This window comes from Haemaphysalis longicornis, unplaced genomic scaffold (assembly GCF_048455015.1).
Source record: "Haemaphysalis longicornis isolate Haplotype H1 unplaced genomic scaffold, Haemaphysalis longicornis Haplotype H1 scaffold_5, whole genome shotgun sequence".
In the NCBI taxonomy this organism is placed as follows: Eukaryota; Metazoa; Arthropoda; class Arachnida; order Ixodida; family Ixodidae; genus Haemaphysalis; species Haemaphysalis longicornis.
The window spans coordinates 192,456,631-192,475,940 of NW_027526385.1; the positions used below are offsets into that span (position 1 = coordinate 192,456,631).

The 19,310-nt window shown below is 45.5% G+C and overlaps 1 protein-coding gene across 1 annotated transcript in view; it reads left to right on the forward strand.

Moving 5' to 3' along the window:
• The window catches only part of LOC144138912 (uncharacterized), a 121,381-nt gene extending 110,230 nt beyond the window's left edge, over positions 1-11,151 (forward strand). Inside the window, exons 16-17 of the mRNA XM_077671430.1 lie at positions 3,166-3,342; positions 10,862-11,151. Coding sequence (XP_077527556.1) covers positions 3,166-3,342; positions 10,862-11,022 — 338 coding nt within the window. The 3' untranslated portion in view covers positions 11,023-11,151. The remainder of the gene's footprint in view (positions 1-3,165; positions 3,343-10,861) is intronic.
• The last annotated feature ends 8,159 nt before the right edge of the window (positions 11,152-19,310 follow it).

Here is a 19,310-nt window from a genome sequence, read left to right on the forward strand (position 1 = left end):
AGCTAGGGAGATAGATCTTGCGGTTGTTGTGCCGGTAACTTGCGAATTCTCAGCTACTTAGTCGTTCATTTTGTGAAAATTTGTTTTCATAAGATTTATAGCGGTAATTACTATTATGTGCTTTAAAACGCCTACGAAGAATCAGTGGAACACCACTATTTTTCTAGCGCATAATCAACCCTACATACCATCTTTGTTGTGTATAAGTTTGTCTAGAGTTCCTATCACTTCAATATCATGATGCTGACATTTAGCTCTCGGCGGCACAGTGTACTTCGTCATACCTCAAGGGCAATCTTTTTTGTATGTAAGTAATCTTTGACCTCGACTTAAATATATGGCTGAAAATCGTTCCTGGGGATTTTCCCGATGAGCTGTCTAAATCAATACACTGACAATTTCACTTTGCTTGTAAGGGAAGCCTTTGTTTCAGTAAAGGAATAAATCAGCTAAAGATGCCGCGGACAGAGTTTATGTTTGCGTTCATATGCTATATCTCTCCTGGTGCAGAAAATGTAGAAAACAAATTGGTCAGGTTAGCGCGATCCTTACCAGAAATCAGTTTGGGGCAGATTACGCAGTCACCGAAGTGAGAGAGAGAGATAGAGAGAGAGAGAGAGAGAGAGAGAGAGAGAGAGAGAGAGAGAGAGAGAGAGAGAGAGAGAGAGAGAGAGAGAGAGAGAGAGAGAGAGAGAGAGAGAGAGAGAGAGAGAGAGAGAGAGAGAGAAAACTTTAATGAGCAAAAATAAATTGTGGGGTGGTTCCTAGTCCGGAACTTCGTGGGCTGTCATGGCTCTGTCCGCTCGGTCAATCAAGAAGCTTTATCTGAAAAGTGATATTAACTAATGTATTGTAAATAATTATTAACAAATGTAAACGCGCAGCTAAGTGCCTTGCGGAACACATGAAAAAAATCAGCGGTATTACGTGCCCTTAAATGAGAAAAAAAAGCACATGCAAGCGGAGTTGACAAGAAAGCTATCTAATCAGCTGCAATACAGTTAACAATAAATAAATCTCACAATGGAATTGCGAATATTTAAATTACAAAATTGTCACAGGTCATTAGCGTAAACGTTGAAGTACGAAACGCAAGTGCGGAAAACGATCCATCTGCGTACGCATATCTGCCTCGGAGAACCGGTGCGGATGCCAGAAGACGGTCGTGCCGAGCCCGCTTGCACGCGCGTCCTACGTGCTAGATATTTTTCCGAGCTACGTAGTAAACCGCATTACTCGGGCAAACATGGGTGGGCCGTTTAAACAATGGTAAAAAGTAATCAGAGAGGCAAGGTTCACATAAAGTGCAGGCATGGATCTACGTGCCTCGGGATGTGGCCGCGTTCATTGCACCATAGCTGCATGCCATCTTCTTGTGTCTTGAACCATGTCCACCCTACTATACAGTAAACGATACCTTATTTTAAATGCAAGGGCACTGCGTCTCAGTTCGAATTATTGACAGTTTGAACTTAGGAATGGGAACAGTAACAACTGTATACGGTTAATAAGGAAGCAGTAAGGCATTTCAATAATATATTCCTTGAAAAACTTCTTAATTGGCTTCCGCCATTTGCCCTATAAGGTGTCCGCAAGCACTTTTTTTCAAAGTAGAGGATAGGGCGGGAGGCCTCGTCTTGGCCTCTTAAGAAATTAATGAAGAGATGAGCAGTATTCCATACGACCGCGACTTGCGAGCGTAGGGCCGCACTAGCGCGGCGTCCCCCTCCTCTTCATCGTCACTGCGAGCGACGGGTTGTGTGTTTCTGGCGTAAAAAAAATTGTCCTGACCTGTCAGCGCTCCTCAAAGCCCTGCACTAGCGTTCTCACCAGCCTAGTCCACGTCGAAGCGGAGAAGACGTCTTCATAACCATCTGACAGGCCGTCGTATTTGGTCCTATAGAATATGTCCATCTCTCTCCGTTTTTCGCCACGTTACAGAAACGACGCAGCGTCGCGGGGAGGCACCAGAAGCGTTTCTGTGGCAGTCACCACACCTTCCTTGGCCCCAACCCCTGGCACCACGCCACCGGCGCCTGATGCGCGGAGATGGAATTATCCGTGACGGAGTCCACTCACATTCAAATTAACGGACTTGTTTTATTGACTGGCCTCTCCGGGAGCTTGGCTTGAAGAATCCTATAGTTTTAATTATTCAAAAATTTGAAATATTGAAGTTCTATCTAAAGAGCTTTCACTCTAATGTCCAGCGTAAAAGGCAAGGGCAACAAAAGAGATGGTGCCAGCAAGAGAAAAAAAATCACGCCATATCCACGGAATGAATGATGATAAGTGGTGCGAAGCTCGAGAGCGGGAGATCATCGGTAACCGTAACTCATCCGTGAAAGTTCGCCCATTACATCATTAAGAAAGACGTAAGACTGTGTGCGTACATTGTACAAATCAACTTTTATTTTCGGAGTCAATGCTCCCATGCCCAGACCTGGTGAAAGACCCCGCGCCATCGAGGACTACCCCGCACCTCAACCGCAATTTGTCACGTAGGATGGGACACAACGGTAAAGAAAGAACTTTTATTTAGGGCGAACTTGTGCCCGAACAAGACGAGAGAAAACGAGCAAAGGTCCTTGCGTCTCGTTCGATCTCCGAGAACGACTGCCTGCGTTCGTGGCGTGATCTCTTGCGTGATATCCCCCTCGCAGTGCACGTGCGCTCGCGCCTCCATTGGCGAACACAGACAAGCTCGCGCTCCCGGTGCCGAGTTTGCGCGGCCGGTTGCAGCCGGTTCTTGCGCGTGCAACGCGGCCCACTTTGCGACATCTCCTAAAGCATGCGGCGGTCACGTACCACGAGACACAAGGGATGGACAGACCCATTGCTTTAGGAGCTTCGCCCCTAAAAAATTAACGTGCGAAGTTACCTGACCGTTGTGGTATTAGCGAACATAAGGCACTTGAAGGCATTTAAACTCCTTCGGGCGTATAGTAGTAGTACTTTTGACGAAAGTCAACTAGGAGGAGGAACAAACTTTCATTGGAAAATCCGTCACGACAATTCTTCCTAGCAACGCAATAAAACAGTTTTGGTTGAATTGCTTTGACTGTGAAATTCTGTGAGATGGAATAGCCACAACGACCACTGTGACTTTATTTTCAAACGATTATCAATATTCTTTGCTTAACATTCTATTCTTGGTTTTTCCAGAAGCAAGTGCGCCCCTTTTACTTCAGCTGAGCGCTATAAACAATGCCACAGCCCACCTCTGCTGGCAACAACCAGCGGAGACCGGAGGAAAGGTCACGGGCTACCTGGTTTCTTGGAAATGCGAAAATGGCTTTACAACAGCAGCAACTACAACTGACTGGTGTGTCACTGCAGCCAGTGAGTGTTGTTCCCGTTTTCTCTGTCGAACTTTTATTAACCTATGTTCTATATACGTGGTGAGCCTACACTGCTACCGCTTGCTGACTGAGCAGTTGCGCCACCACGATAGATTTATCTAATGCCGCGTCTTTGTGGACCCCATTCGAGGGGGTGCGTGTTCAAGTGGTCAGATTTGTCATAAAGCTCGAGACAAAATTGTTTTAGCAGGAAAGTGTTTTATTCCCGGATACATCCACATAATACAGACGCCATATCTGTTGGAAATAACGCCGGTACAACGAAGCAAGCGGTCTGAAAAGGGTGCACCCCCGCACACAGGGTCTTCTTGCGGGGAAGCAACATTTAGTGCTATAGAGTACGTTATACTTAGGGTTGTGTGTTTTCTGGTTATCTATTTTAACACGAAAGTGTTTTATTCTGGGATACACCGAAATTTCACTGACATCATATCCGTCACGGAAATGACGCCAGCACATCTTTGCCGTCACCTGAAACTTTTACCGTACAGCGCAAAACTAGGGAGCAGGAAGCACTTTTTGCGCTGGGTAAACAAGCACAGCGGTCAGCAGCACGACCGCACATGTGCGAACGCTTTTCCGTCAAAGAAATGCAATTGCTAGACGTGAGATATTGTGGAAGTTTGGGGGACACTTACTGCAGGAGTGATATACAACAAATAGTAACATAAAGTACTTAAAATGCTTAAAATAAATAAAAGTGTAAACTGGTCATACATTATAAACCTTATATATCCAACTGGCCCACCGCCGGCTTGTGGCCTAGCGGTTTGAGGCCCTGGAATTTGTTTGAAAGTCGCGAGTTCGAATCCCCGAGGGTACATGTATTTTTTTTTTAGTTGATTTTTTCGTATGCGGCCGATGTTTTCTGAACTGAGTTCACCATTTTTTGGCCGTAACGTTCACTGCTCCACGAGCGAGATCGCAGAACGCGCGCATACTGACAATGACGCGCTAGAGAGTTCTCGTTGGCGTGCTGTTGCCACAAGCACCGACTGCTTGCGGGCAGTGGGCCCAGGCCTGAATCAGCACACCCTTGGCCTGGTGCGAACTAGCATTTTACGAACAGACATGAGTGAGGCAAGCTCCGAATATGCGGGAAAAGCGCATGGCATTTGAAATTCTGCGGTGACGCGGAGGGGGTTCATCCACTGCGTAGGCCTCGTCTAGTGATTTCTACGATTCCAAGCCACCCTGGGAGGTTTATCTTAGACATTTGACAGCCGACAACATGGCAGAAGCGCGGTACGGCAATAATTGAGAAATCGAGAATGCCCATCCAACAACGCCATCAGATGTCAAGCATGTTTTACAGAACCGAAACCGAAACCGAAACTTTTGATTGCTAACCTTGGGCATCGTCCAATCACGGTGCCCCCCCTCCTGACGTCAGCGCCTTTAGTTGGTGCGGCCGCCTTAAACCGCGCATAGTAGTTTTTCTTCTTTCGCGCTTTGTAAAATAATTACCGATTTGTCAACCGGATAAACGATGAATAGTGTGTTAATTTGAGCCAGTCTACACAGTGCAAGCAAAAACGGGAGCTTGACAAATTCACTTCAGTGTCCCTTTAATATTTGTACTCTTTCAACCGTGGTACTTCTACTTGTTGCACTGATACTGTTTTGTCCTCCGCGCCGTTGTTAAAGACAATGATCGCCCATTTTTCTCTGCTAAAGGATAGCCCTAGCTGCGTCGTTTCTTCGCCAGATATAACCATGAAGCCCTGCATATTTATCCGGTTGTCCGCCATCAACAATATGTCGTCTGCATACATTTGTCCTGGAATCCATTGTTCAACCACCTGCCAATTTTTCATGTATGATAAGTCGAACCTAAGCATACTGACCTCTAGCTTCCTTTCTAACCCCGCCATGTAGACCATAAACAGCAGTGGAGAGCAAAAGAGACATTCTTGTTTCAAACATTTGTAGATTTATACAGGCCTAATATATGTCATCCCCTCCCACACCATTTGCACTTGGTTCTCCCGGTATAGCTCCCTGAGTAAGCTAATGAATACTGCTACCAATCCCTCGTCCTCCAAGATACTTTATACCACTCGCTGTCTACATTATCATACGCCGCTTTAATGTCCAGAAAGGCTAGCCACAAAGGTCGGTTTTGCATCTTCGCGAACTCTTTGCATTGGCTTACAACAACTAAGTCGTCTTCTAGTCTTCTGTCCTTTCGAAACTCATCTTCGCCAACTCTTTGCATTGGTTTACAAAAAATAAGTTGTATTCTAGTCTTCTGTCCTTTCAAAACCCATTTTGAAGTTCTCTAATATACTTTTTTCTTCTACCCATTGCTCTAGTTCGAACTTCACGGCCTCCATTGCTAACCTGTACAGCACTGACGTGACGGTTACGTGCCTATACGAACTTGCGTTGGCCCTGTCTCCTTTTCCCTTGTAGACTAAGTTCATCCTACGCATTTGCCACGCGGCCGGTATTGCCTTTTTTCTATCCTTTTTATGATGGCTTGTAGGGGCTTTTCCTTGCGGCTCGGGCCTAATTGGTTATTCAACCTCATCGGCATTCCATCCGTGCCTACCGCGGTATTTTTGGGGCCTTTTCCCATGCCATTTTTTATTTCAGCTTGTCCCCATCTACCTCCAGAGATTCTGGTCTACCCGTCGCCACATCTCTGTGTCGCTCCGGGGCCTGTTCATCTACCTTACCGTAATTCTCAGTGATGATTTTGTCTAGGTATGCCAGTGCTTCCTCTCCCTTCAGAATCTGCCCCTTTACGTTTTCTATAGTGCCGCCTCCTGTGGTACTCGCGCGTTTTCCTAATGCCTGAAAAAAAGCTGGTTTGCAAAACATCTAGAGACATGTAGTGAAAAATCGATAAACCAGAATGTGTTTTTTCTGTAATTTTTATTTCAGCAAAAAGTGACACATTTTTAAAAGAAGCAAATTAGGCAGTTAAGAACATTTTTATCTGTAGAACGTTTTGTGTCGGAACACGGCAGTTTTTAAGCCCTTGGGTCATGAATTCGTAAGCCACAGGAATATGATCAGGTGTGTCCATGTTACAGAAGGCGATATCCACAGAATTTGCAAGGAAAGGTGGGGGAAAGAGAGAGAGAGAGAGAGAGAGAGATGCTTTATTAGAAGAGAAACGAAAGTCGACACTGCCGATAATTGCCTCGCTAGTTGAGGGCACCTCAATCAAGACTGAGTCTAGGAGGGTGATAGACAGGAAAGAGGGTGGACAGAAAAAAGATAGAAAGGGAGAATAAGATAACGGTTCACAAGCCGCGCAGCATGGATTGTACTGGCGGCATCACAGCCGGTCCGAGAGACTCGTGTCCTTTAAAAAGTCCAACAGGGCTCGGAACGCTTCTTCCCGAATTTATTTGTGACAATCCGGAACAACAGGTTTGATGAGGTGCATGAAGGCAGTCCCAGTTTCCCATACGCGCTCTCAGCGCTGATCGAGCCTGCGATTGATGTGGACACTCGGACAGCGCATGCGCGAGTGTCTCTATTGCAGGACAGTGTGAGCAGGCGGGTGAACTGGCGCTGCCAAGCCTGTGAGTTCTTTCCGTGCAGCGGTGACAGCCGCTAAGCAGAAAGAGGAGGGCTGGGCCGCGTTGTTCACCACCTTTTGACACCCTCCGCGTGATGTCGTTGCTTCTACTCCGCGTCTTCTTCCCCTCTACACAGCCTTTAGCGAGCGCAATGCACTGGCGCTACGCTACCTTTACCCTATTATTCACCGCTGCTTTTTAAGTGGTACTCCCTCTCTGCCTACAGAGTTTTGTAAGACGCACGCGTTTAGTGTTGGGACATTTACCGTCTTTTGCACCTTATGTCACGCATGCGAGATATGTATGCTAGGGATTGACGTTGGCTGTTTTGTTCTTCTTCCCACGTAAAACGTAGCGATCTGATGTAGCCAGGGAAATACTTTTTTCCTGTCGCAATAAATATGCAATATATACGTGTATGGGGTGAAATGTAGAAGCGTAAGCTTTCTTCACAGCATTAATTTTTCCAAACAAGAGTACCTACGCCGAAAAAATGAAAATGTGAGAATTAAAAAATAAGCGAACACGTATGTTCTGGCAAACAGAGAAAAAAACGAAAAAAAGCAGAAAATTTACATTTTGTAGACATATTAGCTTGTACGAAATGTCCAACTGTAAAATATCTTACGAAGACGTGCGACAGGATAAAGAAGTTCGTCTACCTTGTGAAATATAGGTTGGCCGAACATGCATCGCAGAAAACATTGGTTTTCTGCTCGGCTCTTTTTGGTTAGTAGCACAAATTTGAGCTTCAACAAATTTGCATTTTGTGGGGTTTGCGTTGAACAGGGGTATAAGGACGATGCTGGTTTTGTGCACTTTCGCTTTACATACTAAACTCACATTGACGAAAGTTTTCATCTGGGACAAGGCTGCTAATATCGTCCACGAATGCGCATGCGGGCACGTTTAAATCACCAGCAATGCGGCGGTTCTGCCGCGCTTTAGCAGGCGATGCCCATTCCATCGTGGTTTCACGGCCGCTTTGTGAGAGCAAAAGCGCTCTTAATCACGGGCTTTGGCCATATTTTCGCAGGGCCCGTCACTCGTCTCCGGCGGTGCTTTAAAAATCGGCACCGCTGGGAACAAAAAAAGCAAAATAGATGTAATTGTCTCTGCTACTTCGCTGATGGCGCGACAACCTAGAGCGGAATCAGAAAGCGCTAATTCGGAATTGAAAAACATCAAAATATGTAAACATGAACCCGTCAATAAACTTCTTTCGTCTTGAATAGGCGTGAGCAGGAAAGGGTTGCATCAAAGACACAAGACGTAATGCATCTTTTTTTCAAACATTGGAATACCGATAAAACCAGTGCTTACACGCATAGAGGAAATGTTCAAACACTGTAGTTTCTACCCTTACAAAAATTCTTCTTTACATTCTGTAGACGTTCTGTTGACATCCTACCAACTTTATTGCTATGCTACATACTCTTAAATTCTATTGACAGCTGTCTGTAAAGTCTATTGAATATAAGTTGACACTTGTCTATTGACTGTTGCATATAGAAAGTGTACTTAATTTACGCTGACATTTCTCTGTTGACGGTGGTTTATAGAAAGTCTGTCAAATTTTTGTTGACATTGGTCTGTTGACGGGCTTCTGTAGGAAGACGACTGAAAGTTTTTTGAGACCCTTTGTCGCAAGTTAAGTTGAAGGCAAACACCAAAATCCGTCGTCCTGGAGTCCGATTTAAATTATTTTAAATTGTTTTTTTTTCTAAATACCTAAAAAGGTTCACAATATTTGGGAACAAACTATTTACTTGATTTTAACCAAATTACGTTACTTTGTTTGAATCAGGTTTTAAACAAACACACACACACGCGCGCGCGCGCGCACACACACACACACACACACACAGAGACACAGACACACAAACACGTATCTTTATGTCTCCCTCTCTCTCTGCATATATCTGCACACTTGTGCACTCCAAGGAAAACAACTGGCAAAAGGGAGCAACTTTCAGTCTTCGTACCTCGAGTCGCGCAGTTTCTTCCTCGGAACAACCAGTTCATCCCTCAGCTGCACGGGTTGGCCCTTCACGACTTGTTCGCTTTCATGGCTAATCAGGGCTTCCGAACAAGCGCCAGCCAGCGGCATCAACCACTCGCAACCGCTCGTCACTGTGTTTTGATTTACGCAACCTAAGTGCTACATGGTTGAAAGGAACGAATTATTTGCGTAAAAATTTCGCAACAGACTGCTGGACGCATCTCTAACAACAGCGATAATCGAAAATCGCCCGCTATGCTAACGTTATCCGGCTGGCGCAGATGCTTTGACCGCTCTCGACCAACCGCAACCGGCGCCCCTTCCTCCGTGCGTACCTCCGGGAGAAACGCGTCAATCACCAGAGGCAGCCAACACGCGGCGCGCGGCGCGCTTTCTTGCAACCCATTCCAGTTTTCCGTTTAGTTTGGTTACAGCTTGCAACTATAAAGTAAACAAGAAGATATGTGCAATCGTTTACGTCCCAGTGTTTCCCGGTATTGTATTTTGGAAATAATAACGCCCAGTTTTGTAAACATGCAATGAGAGACACGCCTCACCGCGGCATCGGCATCCCGCGGATGGCGACTATACATTCATGAAGTGCACTGCTAGAAAGTGTGCAGTGGCGGTGTCGTACTTCTTGGCGTTTCTGAGGTAAAGTTGTGTTGTTATGTGACATTTCAGAAAGTGAGCGTGTGAATGGTTGCCTCCGAAAAATGTGAACGGTTGTTATCCTTTGAAGAACCCGATCAGCCTAACCTGTTGCTGGTGTCTTTTGTTTTCGTTTTTGCTGCCACTACACGATCTTTTAGAAAGAAATGATGACGACCTTCAATTAAGCGGTATTGACAGCAGGGTCTACGAACGGTCGGAATTTCCTACTACATCACATTTTTAATGTTCTGTCAAAAAGGCTTCGGTTAGCGACAGCGACTGGGTATAAAGACTACACAAAACTTTCTGTAGAAAGTTTACAGAAACTTTTCAGTTCAAACACGTTGGCCAATGGTTGACAAAAAGTTGGTAGGCTATTGCTAGGAGGTCTATAGACAGTAAGTAGACAGTCTACTCAATGTTGGTAGCTTTTGTCGACTTTTGTCAACAAACATTGAATTCAATGTTGGTAAAATTTTTATGAGGGTAAAAAGAGATGTGGGGCTTGTGCAACTGTGAGAAAATGTTTTGTTCAAAAACACCCCAAGGAAAATTTTTTTTACACAAGGAGGAAACACTGTGCCAAATGAGCAAAAATGGGTACAAGTGTAACGGTATTTTTCAGTCACAAGTGACACAATTACTTTATTCGAGGGGGTCTCGGTACACATGCTTTATTCTTCCTGTAAGAAAAAATATAAATTCTTAAGGTGGTAAATTCGGATAGCATTGCAGCAGATCATTTGCAAAAATCATTGAATATAGCGGTTACAGGCTAGTTAAATAATAAACGGTAGAGGTTAAAGACTCCGGTGAGTGCTTCGAGTACTGCCGCATTCGTCTTTGAAACTGAAGCCAGCGTTTACTTTTGTATTCTAAAACGGCATCTATGAGTTGCACCGCCCCCTGCCTTCGCCCCCCTCCCCCCCCCCCCCCCGGTACAGTGCCAAAGTGATGGCGTGTAATCAGTGCTACGTGTGGGGCAGCAACGAATTGTTCTGTCTACTGGAAGACAACGTCACGGTATGTCACATTTTATATCACAGGAATACGAACGCAAAAAGAACGAGTAGCCGCGATTCTGTTGAGGGAAGTTTGTAGCGAATAATTAATCGGGAAACGTGTGGAAACCATGAGAAGAGAAACCATGAGAAGAAAACACAAGAACAAAACTATTGTGGCACATCTGCTTAGTTTCACCAGTGCATGTCTATCTCTTAGAGGATGCAGTTGAAGTAAAACAATGAATGCGATTTGGATGCTTCCGTGCTGGATTCACTCGTGTTTCATTTTTGTGCTTCCAACAGACCTCCCAACAGATCCCCAGGAATGCATTTTTTCGGTCTCGGCTTACAACGTGGCTGACGACGGGGAAGAGCTATATGGGAAGCCAACAACGCTGACCACGCAGTGGCCGCAGGGCTACACGGCCACAACCGATCCAGCGCCTGCTGACAGCAGCCGTTGAGTAAACAGAGCTCTGGAAGGGCTTCCTATCCAAGCTGGTTATCTATTCACATGTCCCTTATTTAAAACGTGCGAAATAAAACCTTGCTGTCTCGAACGGTTCGAATGCCAAACACTGTGCCTGTTTTGTTTCAAACGCAAGTTTAGAAACCACATTTCACTTCAATATCTACACAGCGTTAGAGATGTCACTTTGTTAAGCTGGCGAATGTCGGTTATTGTATTGTGGCTGTGTCTCGGCCGTTCTATATGTGTCCAAGGTAAGAAGCTCGGCGGTTTCGCTAATGCGCGAGTGTTTATTGCCGTACGGTGTACATAGGCTCTGGCACTTTCAGCCGGCGTTGCAAACTTGCGTACTTCAACTGCTCCAATGACACTTACACGCAGTGGTCACGTAATGTTCTACAAGGAGCAATTGCTCATTGCACGCAAGCAAGCTGATTGTTTTACACACCATTATTCGTCACAGTTTTTGTTGTGCCGTGAAAACAGGAACTGATTTAAAAAAAACGTTTTGTGTTGCATGTGTTCTGTGGCAGAGGTAAAACTTTGCTTTGTAAAACACTTTTAAACACCCCCTTGAGTTCTCCAAAAATTCACCTGCCCACGGGAACAGTCTGTTGACTGGTCGAGGTACCGAGCAACCCTTGTTCGCGTGTTCCGACATGGTAAAACGTAATAGCGAAATCTGACCGAAGCCAAATGCATACAAAGCTCTTCGGAGGAGAGGCCATTCTAGTGAGCTCGATAATGAATTAGCGCACAAGGAATCATTTGGCGTGAATGAAAGAAAAATTGCTTACGAAGTCGTTACACGTGAGGAAAACTTAGGTTCGTATGGATATGAAATGCAGAACCGTGATCTTAACGAACGGTGCGGAGACCATGGCGTTGTTTATCGGCCGTCTTTAGGAAGCGAAGCCGCATTACGCATTACTACGATTATACGCGAAGATTTTTCAAGGATTGAGTGCGTTCATCAGTTGTGGCTGATGCGCACCTAAGCAAATGTTTGACGAGACAGTTTAGGGGATTTCCATCGGAACATGTGCAATAAGGACGGCCTTGGATGAGACGGCCGAAAACACGCAAATATTAGTCCGGCCAGTTTACGCAACCTGGAAGGAATGGTGTCCGTCAGTACAAACGTTCACAGGCTTTCTTCGGTCCGCAATATATTTCTGAAGTTTAGCGCGGATAAAACAGATTGATTTAGGTGATAACAGAGCTAAATGATTTGGAAACAGTCTTTCCCGTGGATATCCATTCCAAAGAACGTTAGTGTAAGCAATAGGAGATATTGAGGAAGTTTAAAAGATTTTAATCATCCTCAGTACAGCCGATTTAGTACAACAAGGAAATCCACATTGTGAAAGGATTTACAAATTGTTATGGCAATGACTTCCGGCACAGCTCACCCCGCCGGCTGGGCATTGCAGTTGCAGACAGACAACAGAACTGTTTAACATGCCGATGCTAAGCACAACTAACTTGAGCAAATAATAATAAAATTTAAGCCTAGACAAATAAACATTTTAATAAACGCAATTCAGTTATGCCAATTGCCGGACAGGGAAATGTAGAAAACGGATCCCGGAGCAGTATCCGATGGTTTACATTGCTGATATCGTAAACACAAGCATATAAACATAGACATGGTGCAGTGAACACCCAGCATTCGATCTGTAAAATAAATTGTTTTAATACTCTCCTTGGCATATTTGTAAAAGACGCGACATAAATAATGGGTGATAATGCAATTTTTGAATAAATACTTTTCTTCAAAACAAGAAAAAGTATTGTCATGTGTTCGAGGATAATATATATATATATATATATATATATATATATATATATATATATATAGAGAGAGAGAGAGAGAGAGAGAGAGAGAGAGAGAGTAGGCTCTTCATTGGAAATGCAGAGAGGTCTGCCGGCATATACAGGCGCCTACATGCTTCTTTGCGGTGTTTTGGGGATAGGGAAAGAAAAGGCCCAAGAAAGAGCTGGGCATGAAAGAAAAAGAAAAAAAAATTGTCGTCAACTTGGCGTTATAACAGACTTGTGTGCATGTAATCTTTCTTCTGAGGTTGGGCCACATAATTTACAATTTTGATATTAAGCCAATTACATCCAAATAAAAGGACAAACAACGCAGAGCTTGGCGCTGCTTAGGGGACAAATCCATGGTCCTATAATATACCTGAGGGTTATTGGTCCCTCTTCTAGAGTTTCAATGTTATCAAGGAAGTGGGATGTCTACTCCATGTAGGCCGTACAGTCTAATAAAATGTGTTCAATTGTTTCGACACAACCACAATTATCACAGTGCGGATTTGCCGTCTGCAAGGAGAAACAAGCGCTCACATTAAATATATTCTGTGGTTTTCGGTGGTAAGAAGGCAACAGGATTTGAAACACATTCTCAAATTTGAAAGCTGGCTCAAGCTGGAAGAAGGTACGGACAAGCTTTAGTTTAAATTGCGCCGCTCCGCATGGATAAAAAAAACAATTCAAAGTTGGGTTAGCTGAGGGAAGATGTCAAAAGCCGTTTACTATGTTGAAGCTGTTTGTGTTATACAAGATTGTAAGCAAAAGGTATTTCACACAGTGCATTTCAAGAATGCGGATTTAAAAAAAAAACTTAAACTGAGCCAACTTTTCTTTTTTTGGCAAAATATTGGTTTTTTGTGGAGTTAGACGCTGCCGCTACACCTAGGCTGTAAGGCGCGCGGTAGTTGTTGGCTAGGGATTAATTTCGACCACCCGGGGATCATTAACGTGCTCCGAAATATCGACACGCACGCCCGTTTACTTTTCGACGCAATCAAAGAAGCTGCCGCCTCGACCGAGGATTTTACTCGCGTTCTTGGGCTTAGGAGCACAATCATGCTGAGGCAGCACTGCAGGTTTTTTTACGAAAGACAGAGCTCCAGTTTCTTCCCTCAGTAAATTCATTATCCATTTTCCCTAATGCTTAATAACATGGGAAACGGGGTCTGTAGAGTCAACCTAGGTGGTTGATTTCATACCTCAGTAAGAGTACGTAAGCTTCCCATTGGAAGGTATATTCGTAGTAGAAATAGCAGCCGGCATTTGGCTCTCACTAGTAAGCAATTTCCTAAATTTTAGTATAATTGAACTTATTTGCACGTGAAAACTCTTCTCCAAAATATAACACCGAGTGGAAATGTTCGCAACGCATTTTATGTCTCCTAAATTCTTCTAGAACGTGTACTTCTAGCACTTCTAGAACGTGTAGCATGTATTTATCTTGCCTTTAACAAGTTACAGATCCTTGTAAATCAATTTTGCTTCTAAAATATCCTTCTTTTGGACCATTTACATCGAGGGATTGCGACGACGCTGGAAACCACCAAATCCGCAGGAGCGGCTCCTGGTGCCTATTTGCAGTTAAGTTGTTTATACTGTATAAATCAAGTACAGTATAAATTCTCTCATACCTTACCGATGCTTTTGCTGCAGGAATACAGTGCATTTTTGTAAGTTGTCCAACAGACGCGTTGGTATTGTGTACGCCATTGTTTTCACAGCAGCCCTTCCATCTATCGCCGCGTACACCGCCCATCGCTCCGTACACCGCAGCGTGGAAATTTGTTAAGGAATTATTGTGGTTAAGCGCGGAAATGCGCTGTGCATAGACTGGCATGCCTCCATTCTTAAACATACGTCCTTTAAATATAATCGTCTTTTTCCTTTCCCGGCGTTTCCTTCCGCTTTCACTTTTTGACATGCATGCTGTGGGATATTAGCGGGACGATGCTCCATTACTATTTTAATCCCTATGTCTGCATTAACACGATGAAATGCCTCCTGAAGCGCTGCGTATATCTTTCTAACAAATTTAAATGTCGAGGGCCCCAACTCCTTTACACATACAATACAACGACTCCTTTACACATACAAAAAGCTTTGTGCAGTTTTCTTCGTTGCTTGTCTCGCATCCCGGAGGCCCCTCCTTCGAATACCAGCCAGCAGACAGTTGCGCGGTTTTCTAGTAAATATAATAAAATTTGTTCTTTATGTAGGTTTTGTTGTGAAATTTGGTGCTGTTGCGAGCATTCATAGACAGGTTTTATCTTTTTGCAGTGGTCCATTGTCTGGGAAAATCAGTAGCCACTTTTATTAGTACGCCATTTCCTGTCTCATTAGTGCCCTATTTTTGAAAGACTTAGTTAAGTAATGCTTTCTCATATTGAGACTCATTAATCGCGCCAGACTACCTTTCATCTAACGACGATTTAGGCGCTTTCGAAATTACTGCTCTGGTTGTGAAAGGAAGGTAAGGTATACTTGTGCTTTTCCATCAAGCCTACAATAAAAATGCCTGTAGCTCTTACTCTTCTATAGTGGTAGCAGATTGTATTATTGAGTTACACTGCGCAGGCGCGAAATCATTTCCATGACCTTCTTTTCAGCATGGTCACAAGAAGTTGCGTACGACGCATAGCAGGCAACACTGCAATTGTAGTAGCAAGAAGTGGAATAATATCACGCAATAAAACATCGTGAGCTTACAAGCTTTCGCTGTCAGAAGAGACAGTACGATTACACCACCAAGGCGCACGCGCGCACTTCTACCATTCGGACAGACATCCCACACATTCCAGTTGCAGGCGCACATGAACTGGCCAAATCTTAGAGCTTAAATCGCGATAGCTGGCAGGTTGTAAATAATACAAAATTTCCAGTCCTCCGAACATAGAATAATTTGTCTTTTTGCCTTCTGTGTATCACTTCATTCAGCCGCCAGGGATTCTGAAAATTTAAACCTGAATCTTGCCTATAATTTTACGATGCCAGTTCTGTCTCTCTATCAACGAGGTTCAAGTTTTACTGCCACTTTGCTTATTCGCACTTTATATGCAGATGAAATTTAAAAGTTGCCCGCACGCACTCCTGGATAACTCGAGATCTGTTCATATAAAATGCATAATAAATCGTGAAGACAGCGATATTTTGCTTATGATTTAGTTCTAGACATTGTAATAGATACTTTAGCATTTAAATAAGGCATGCTAGGGACCAATATTACGCCGTGAAGCTAGGCCGCTTTGCGAAACGGAGTTCACGAAAATTTGTCCAGTCAAAAAAATGAAGACAACCATACTCCTGATGAACTATTCAATAGAAAAACCTTTGTCACAAATAAAATAAAATGGCAAACCCGATTATTGTTACTTAGGAACGTCTGATCAAAGTGACCAAATATGTGTCTTGTGACGGTATCAGGTCATTGGAACTTAAGAATCATAACCTGGTGAGCATCGCACGAATGGGTGATAGAACCTATATCGCGATTACACGGGAAAAATCAACCTGCTCTGATGTATTCAAGTTCATCTTTTTTGTAAAAAAGGTATGCGTAAGTATTAGCTACATCTTTTGTAATTATATTTGATGGTTTATTAAAGGTAGTGAAGTACCCGACTGTAATGGACCTCGAGGTCCTCCGGCTGCCAAGCCGTCGAGAGAGAGCGGAGAGCGCACGTCTGATGAGAATGAGGGCTTTAATGGAACTGGTCGCATGGAGCGCGAGCGCGTGCATCGCTCGGTCCGTTCTGGTGAAGATGATGATGATCAGCGTCGTCTGTTATGGCGCAGAAGAGGAAGAAGTTCCAACACTCTCCCCCGCCGACAGATGACGCAGGTGCGCTACATTTGAATGGTCTTTGCAGAGCGGGTGTAATTCTTGCTTGAGCGAATTTCGGCCGACGAAGCATCGCCAATGTCGTCTCTTTTTTAGTCGGCGACTGGTACCCAGCACCTCTTGCGCACTTTGGTCAGAATGTCTCGTACTCCCCCATGGAGGACCTGTGCGTGGGTGTGCTGGATGACGAGAGATGTTCAGTTCTTTCTTCGTTCCTTTTTTCAGGTGATCTAGAGTCGTTGCGTCATACCTTCTCACAAGCTTGACACCTTTTTCTAGCTTTTCCGTTGAGCTGGGGATCCACATCGTCGCAATAGCAAGGCTGTTTCCTAGGTCGAAGCTTGGTTTCCACGGGGAAACAACCTCTTGTCGCTCATTCGTCGCTTCGACGGCCTTTTTTACTCGTGTCATAGCCAGTTTGGTGGTGCCCCAGCTTTGTTTGTTCTTGCATTTGGCGCCAATGCCTCCAACTTGCGACGAACGGTTCTGAACCTGCGACACCTCGTTGGCTCCCACGCACGCACGGAGCACGATAACGTTGGCACAGTGCGTGACATTTGCTCCTACTGCCAAGAGACCCTGTACAGTCCAGCCTAGCAACGTTTCCACTGCTTTGAGCGCAGTGGTCAGTGGTTTTACAGTGCCGGTCACTAGATCCCAGTAGTGGTCCGCACCAACCAGGATCGATATTTTGATTTCACTGAATCGGTGTGCTCTGAGTGCCCTTGTGTCCAAGTGCATTTCTTTCGTCTTCGTGATGATTTCGTCTTCCGGTACGGGAATGTGCTCGTTGCATATTGTGTCGATTTCGAGCACCTCAATCTGTACGGGCCTCTCTGTTTTTCCGCTATTTATGGACAGACGTACTTTACGGAAGCTTTTTGTCTCTTTGGACCTCCAAAGACACCAACAGTCAAGGTCTTCTCTTCTAAAAACTCGCACCCCAGTTTCTTGGACGCTTCTGCAGTGATGAAACTGCGTTGGCTTCCGCCATCGAAAGAATTCGGTGGCGTCCCGAGGATGCGGAGCCCGCGGCTGTTGCTGTCAAAGTTTGGAGGAGGACCGTGGGGCCAGTTTGCCGAGAAACCCGGCTGCCCGGTGTAAAGGCAGCGTTGCGGGTGCTCTGGGCGTCTGCCGTGCACATGGTGGTGGCATGTTTTCGAACGCACTTGCCGCACCATAGTCGACCTCCGCAGTCCTTGGATAAGTGGCCTTTTCTCAGACATCGGAAGCATCGACCTTCCTTTGTAAGTAGCTGTTTTTTTCGCGTGAGGTTCCATTCATCAAAGTCGCGACCTCTGAACGATGCTTTCTGGACTGGCAGAACAGGCACCGCTGAGTGTTGTTCGCTGAAAGGTGTAGAGCCCACATGGTGTGTACGTCACAGCGTCGCTGCTTTCTAGGTTGCTCTTCTGGGGTCACAGTGACGTCCGAGGTCCTTACTCCTGTATGGTGCTCCACGGCTTCTCGACACTGAACTTGATGGTCGATGATTTGGAGAAGCTGCTGAAGCTTTTGTTCGGGCTGTGCTGTCTGGTTTTGACGGTCCCTTATTACTTCAGTTGAGGTGGATGCCGTTGTTGAAGGTGTCGGTGGGCTAAAGCGCTCGTGAAACTTCAGAACCATGTCGCATGGCAGTACTCTGAGGAGGATCTCCCGTAGCATTAGGCAGTATTTACCAGTACTAATGCCAAGTGCCTTTAAACTTCGTACGTGTACTTTAACCTCGTCGTATAGCCGTCGAAGTTGCTGCACGTTCGAATACGACGAAACTGATTTTAAGTCCAGAAGGCCTCTGAGGTGATCTTGAACGATGAGCCTTTCGTCACCGAAGCGCTTCTTTAGGATGTCGATGGCGTCTTTGTAACACTCCTCGCTGGCCTGGAGTCCAGAGATGGCCGATGCAGCAGCTCCGGTCACGAGGGTGTTCAGATAGTTAAATTTGTCCGCAGCGCTCAGTTCGCTGTTGTTGTGCACAGAAGATGCAAACTGCGCCCAGAAACGCTGCCAGTTCTTCCGGTTCCCGCCAAACTTGATTAAGTCAGGCTGAGACAGCTTAGCCTTGCTGGTGGCCGGAGTAGGGCAGCTCATCGGTCGTGTGGGCAGTCTGGATTCCAGGGCGTTCTGCAGGTCGAAACGCAGGCTCGCTGTCGTGTTCACGACCTTATCGCCGTATCTCCCAGCGTCCGACGTCTCATTATCCAGCAGGTCGTCTGGCGTCTCGTCGAAAATACGGTCGTCGAGCTTCCTTATCTCCTGGTGGAGCGCTTCGATTCGTTCAACCAGAACGCTCACCTCGGACGCCGAAAGTCCAGGCTGCCCTCGCAGCGCTGATTCCGCTTCGGTAATTACGCCGTCCAGCTGAGAGCGGAGGCTCTGGCGACGTCGGAGTAGCCGTTCCATGGCGGTCAGCTGGCGGCCGGGGATTCTAGGGCCAAGGTCGCCGGCGCCTCGTCGGTTCAAAGGGCTTGCGCGGCTCCGGGCGTCGATGAGGTAGGCCTTGTCGCGAGATCCCTGGTTTCCGGCACCATGTAATAGACCTCGAGGTCCCCCGGCTGCCAAGCCGTCGAGAGAGAGCGGAGAGCGCACGTCTGATGAGAATGAGGGCTGTAATGGAA